Genomic DNA, 5761 nt, shown 5'->3' on the forward strand with positions numbered 1-5761 from the left:
AGCAACAATGCATAAAACCAAAAATCTCCACCCAGGTCATTTCCTTTAAAGGACTAAAGATTTCCTTAAAGATTTTACTGGATTGGTATATAAAGTCTAGTCTGATTATGTCTATCATTATGAAATTACCATTCAGAGAGTGATATTTTCATTTGTTCATCCCATTTTCCACCAAGAATCATGGATACACTTTTTATGACCAAGACTGTGAGAGGTAACAGTGATGTCTTAAGACAGTTTTTACCTTCACAGGCTTGTAAGCATAGTAGCGGTAATTAGCATAATATTAAAAAAAATTGAAATTTGAATAGTGATTTATAGCCTTTAAATCATGGACTATTGTGATCCTCACATCATGTGACCATAGTGGGGCAGATATTATTATTCCCAATATGTTGGTGTAGAAGCAGAACTTCAGACCTTTTCAACTTCACTCTGATTTGAGTAGTTTATCTGGGACATGACCCAATATTTTTGTGCTGCTGAAATGATAATAATCTGTACAAAGTGATAAATTAAATGAGATGCATCATAAACTGTTTCTAGATTTCAGAGAAAGGACTTGGTAGCTGGAAAGATCAAAGGCAGCTTCTTGGAGGGGATGAACATTAGGCCTGGATTTCCAAGTGCATCCCAATTGGTGACTGTATTCTCCAATGTCACATGGGTTATGTTGAGATTCTCTTGCTGAAGAGTTTCCCCAGGGAAGCCTTCATTGTCTCGGTTTCTCAGACTGTAGATGAAAGGATTTAACATTGGGGTCACTGCTATGTACATCACAGTTATCACTGCATCCTCTAGGCTGTAACTAGTTAGAGGGCGGAAATACATGCCCATGACTGTGCCATAATACAGAGACACAACTGTGAGGTGGGAACCACAGGTGGAGAAGACTTTGAGCACACCCTTGGTGGATGGAACCCGTAAGACTGTGGAAAAGACCCGGACACAAGAGATGATGATGCATAGTAATGGCACAGAGAAAACCCCAACCCCTAGGTACATCATCCTCACATTAAAGTGGATGTCAGAACAGGACAGCTTAAGCAGAGGGGTAACGTCACAGTAGAAGTTGGCTACTTCCTTGTTGCCACAGAAAGACAGACTAGCTGTGAGCAGAGTGTGGGGGAGGGCATTGGCATTTCCAACCACCCAGGACCCAATAACTAGGAGGACACAGGTCCGTGGCCTCGTAATTGTTGTGTAATGAAGTGGGAGGCTGATGGCCACAGCATGGTCATATGCCATTGCAGCCAGGATATAACTATCTGTGTTACCCAAGGCAATCATAAAATACAACTGTGTGAGGCATCCCCCAAAGGAGATGGCTTTGCTGTGCAAGAGATGGTTGGCCAGCATCTTGGGGATAGTTACAGAGGAGAAGAGGATGTCAACAAAGGAGAGATTGGCAAGGAAAAAATACATGGGGTTGTGAAGGCGAATGTCAGAGCGAAAGGCCAAGATGATGAGCAGGTTTCCGATCAATGTGATGGGGTATATGAACAAGAAGAGGACAAAGAAGAAGTCTTCCTGGTCCTGCTGACCAGTAACTCCCAGGAGGATGAACTCCAGGGTAGAGGATTGGTTGTCTTCCCTCATGGCTCCTTTGTTAAGAAAGGGGGAGAGAAATCCAGAAATATTAGTGAAGTTACTGTAATGATCTTCCTTATCCATTAGTTTTGGTTCAAGTGACCAGCAATCTCTGTGCAGCGTTTACAGAATCCAGAGATAGCCAACATTTTGGGCAATTATCCTAGTTGATCAGTGGGGCTGATCAACAATTAGCCCTTGACACTCATTTCTAAGAAGTGAGCAATCTATGAATCAAAGATGCCTATCCTCCTCCACCCCAGAACCACCCCTCAAACACCTAGGATTTAATCAGTTAACACATGCTTTTTATATTGTATGTGCTAGATACTTTGCTAGGCTTATGGAAAAAATATGTGCAAAATACGATTTTTAATCCACTTATTCAACATGTAAGACATTGTGTTCTCAGAGACTTTACAATATAATGGAAAAGCCAAATGTCACATTCTAATTTTATTGCACCTGACAAGGAAAGGGCAGCATTTTGGAATCTTTGACAAAATACGCCAGTGCAAAGGATGTGTTATTACAAGGACAAGCCATGAACTTCAGAATTGTTCTGATGACCAAACTAATGGTGATCCCAGAGCCCAGGAAGTAGCAGGTGTCTACACTGACATTGGATGATTGTAAGTCACCAGGATCACTGGGTTTATGTCCCAGCAAAAACAAGCCTAGTGAATTTTCTCCCCAAATGTCTCCTTTCCTAAGAAGAATTTCACCACCTGCTTTGATAGGGTGTATGTCTTTGGAGAACTCTCCAATATTGATAATCACGCAGATTTTCTCTTCCTTTTCTTTATTATTTCTTTTGTTGAGTCATCCAACTCCCTAGTCATTTCAACTAGTGCTTAGTGAACTCTTGGGCTATAAGCTTGATCTCTCTTTCCCCTATTTCTACATGCAGCTATCTTGCCAACATGTCTGTCTAAACACTATACTCCGCACTCCAACCTAAGAAGTTTGCAATCTTATTTGAAAAGGAAAACTGTACTTTGTTTATTTTAATAACCCCAGATAGACTATTGTGGAAAATTGTGTGCACTCAATATTTTTTGGGTTAAATCAAGGTTTATATTTTGGGCTCCCCACATGTGAGAGGTTCAGAAGCACACTCAGCCAGTGTATCCTCATAATTCTTACATAATTCAGCTTTTCTACTTATGGTTTTGGAGCCCCAGCTTAGATCATTATCATTTTCTGCCTGAAGTATTGTAATGCTCCTGTAACTGCTTGTGTACAGATTCTCTCCTCTTTGATTCACTTGCATTCTGAGGCATACTAATGATGGCAGAGACTGCTAGCTGTGATCCAAATCCCTGTTGTTCTCTTCTTCCTGGACACACAATTAAATTACATTTTCCAGGCTCCCTTGCACCGAGGTGTGTTCATGTGACTGAGTTTTGGCCTATCCTTCCTAACCCATGTGTTCCAGTTCTGGACTTCCTCCCACTAGATGGAAATGGCCAGGAGGCTGAATGGGTTGGTGGAGTCACATGGGAGAACGAGCCTGTGTTCCTAGTTCTCCACATCCAGTGGAGCCATGCATCAGCAAGGATACCCACCAGGACTCTTACGCAGGAGAGAAATAGACTTTATTCTGTTTAAACCATTATACATTTTGTGATCTATTTCTTATTGTAGTTCAGGACATCCTAAGTAATTCACTAATTTTTCTAAGGAGCACTCTACTCAATAATTAATTCAATCTATATTTAATTCAACCACTAATTCCCAGTGTCTCCTGTAGTGCCTGTGTGAATCATACACTGGGCACAGGGTTACAGTTTGCATTATATTTTCTCCAAATACGAGGTACTTTAAAAAAAATCTCTGTACCTAAAGGAATTTGGTTTTCTCTTTTGAAATGCCTTTCCCTATTTTCACCCATGTAAGCATTCAGAGGGTTTAAGAAAGCTAAAGGTCTAAGAGACTATGAATAGTTCATGTGGTCTGTAATGTTTCAGAGGGGGGGCTTTTGGCAACATGGAGGATTAAGTTAATGTTGACAAGTCCCTCCAATTAAAACACATAGAAATTCTAGATAACATTTAAAACTAAAAAAAAAGAAAAGAAAAAGAAAAAAAATAAAACACACGTAGCTAAACCTACAGGAAAGAAGTGGGAATACTGAGGTATGAGAAAGAAGAAGAAAACCAGAACAAGAATTGTAAGCCATAGTTGATGCTGACCTTGAGAACGTGGGTTCTGGAGCCAAGGTTTGAGTCCTAATGTTGCTACTACGTCTCCGTGTGACTTTAGGCAATTCAACTTACCATTTTTTTGCCTGATAAAATGACAAAGATAATTCTACTTACCTTTTGGAGGTTTGGTGAGGGTCAAAGGAAATAATGCAGGTAGTGCAGTTTCTGGCTATCTATCCTTGATTTGTCACCAGATAATGACTCGCTTCTCCAACATTCACAGCTCCTACTGAGGAGTCAGCTCAGATGCTGTCAAAAAGGGTTTTGGTCCTGTGACCTTCACTCCTCTCCCACAAATGGGAAGTTCACAGCCAGCTGCTGTAGCACTTGTTAACATTCCTCCTGCGGGGGCAGGCATGCTGCAGAAAGGACCATGAGTAGGCCTAGAGAGCAGGTCTCTGATCCTCTGTACCTGAGGTGAAGGGGCTAGGACTGGGATGGTTTGGAAAGAACAGCCTTGAGTTTCGTAATCATGGAGGAGAAGGGGTGACTGTTCTAGATGGGGCATGAAGATGAGGACTCTAGCTTCCTCCTCAGGAAGCAAGGTGGTCATAGAATAGAGAAAATTGGGAGTTATTTACCAGGTTGTAACATCTCTTGAAACATGACTCCCTCGGGTCTCATTCTGGCCACAGTCAGAATAACTGTTGAGACTCATTACACACTCCTACAGCTGTGCCCCGAGGAGACAATGATTCTCAAGAGTAATCTTTCCCAGAGTTCTTTTCAAGAAGGGAGGATGGGCAAGAGGGTCTCCCAGAGAACGTGTTTCCAGGGTCCAAGTTCTGAGCTGACCCCTTGTAGCCACTTTGCTGGATTATGGGCCCCTGTCCTCTGCTTCAGCACAACTTGGAATGTCTCCCTGGGTGCTGCGAAGACTGGGGTACAATTGAGCAAAAGAAAGAATCAACCAAAGGAAACAATAATGTATATATGTTGCAAACCATATATTTGGTAAGGGGTTAATATCCAGAATACTTGCAAACCATATATTTGTTTTCTTTAAATGTTTGTAAAAATTCACCAGTGAAGCTCTCAGGTCCAGGGATTTTCTTTGTTGGGCAAATTTTGATTACCGATATAATCTCCTTCCTAATTAACATAGGTCTATTCAGATTGTTTCTTCATGATTTAATCTTGGCAGGTTGTGTGTTTCTAGGATTGTGCAATTGTTTATAATGCTTTTTTTTATCCTTTTTTATTTCTATAGAATTGGTCATGATGTCCCCACTTTCATTTCTGATTTTAATAATTTGAGTCTTCTTTCTTTTTTTCCCTAGTCCATCCAGCTAATTTTTTGTCAAACTGATTGATCTTTTTGAAGAACCAACTTTAGGTTTTAGTGATTTTTTCTATTGTTTTTCTATTCTCTATTTCATTTTTCTCTACTCTAATCTTTATATTATTTTTCTTCTGCTAGCTTTGGGTTTTAGGGTGTTCTTTTTCTAGTTCCTTAGGTTGTAAAGTTAGGTTATTGATGTGAGCTCATTCTGATTTTTTAATGTAAGTGTTTAGGCTATCAATTTCCCATTGGCACTGTTTTTGCTGCATCCCATAAGTTTTGATATGTTGTGTTTTTACTTTCATTTGTCTCTACGTATTTTTTTATTTTCCTTGTGATTTGTTATTTGATCAATTGGTTGTTTAAAAGTGTGTTTTTAAATTTCCACAAATTTGTATAGTTTCCTGTTTTCTTTATGTGACTGATTTCTATTTTCATCTCATTGTGATCAAGAGAGATAGTTTGTATATGTATTTAAAAAATCTATTGAGACTTATCTGTGGCCCAAAGTATGGTCTATCCTGGAAATGACCCATGGGACCTAAGAAGAATGTGTATGTTTTTGTTGTTGAGTGGAGTGTTCAGTATATATCTATTAGATCTACTTGGTTATTGTATTAAGTTATCTGTTTCCTTACTTATCTTTGGTCTGACTGCTCTATTCATTATTGTGAATTGAGTA

General features: G+C 39.7%; 1 protein-coding gene across 1 annotated transcript; it reads right to left on the reverse strand.

The window, feature by feature from the left end:
• Window positions 1-668: 668 nt before the first annotated feature.
• LOC100481218 (olfactory receptor 1A1) lies at window positions 669-1599 on the reverse strand. Its single transcript, XM_002931222.4, is given in 2 exon segments — window positions 669-716; window positions 718-1599. Coding segments are annotated over 2 exon segments (930 nt in total).
• Window positions 1600-5761: the final 4162 nt, after the last annotated feature.

Source organism: Ailuropoda melanoleuca, chromosome 1 (genome assembly GCF_002007445.2).
Source record: "Ailuropoda melanoleuca isolate Jingjing chromosome 1, ASM200744v2, whole genome shotgun sequence".
Lineage (NCBI taxonomy): Eukaryota > Metazoa > Chordata > Mammalia > Carnivora > Ursidae > Ailuropoda > Ailuropoda melanoleuca.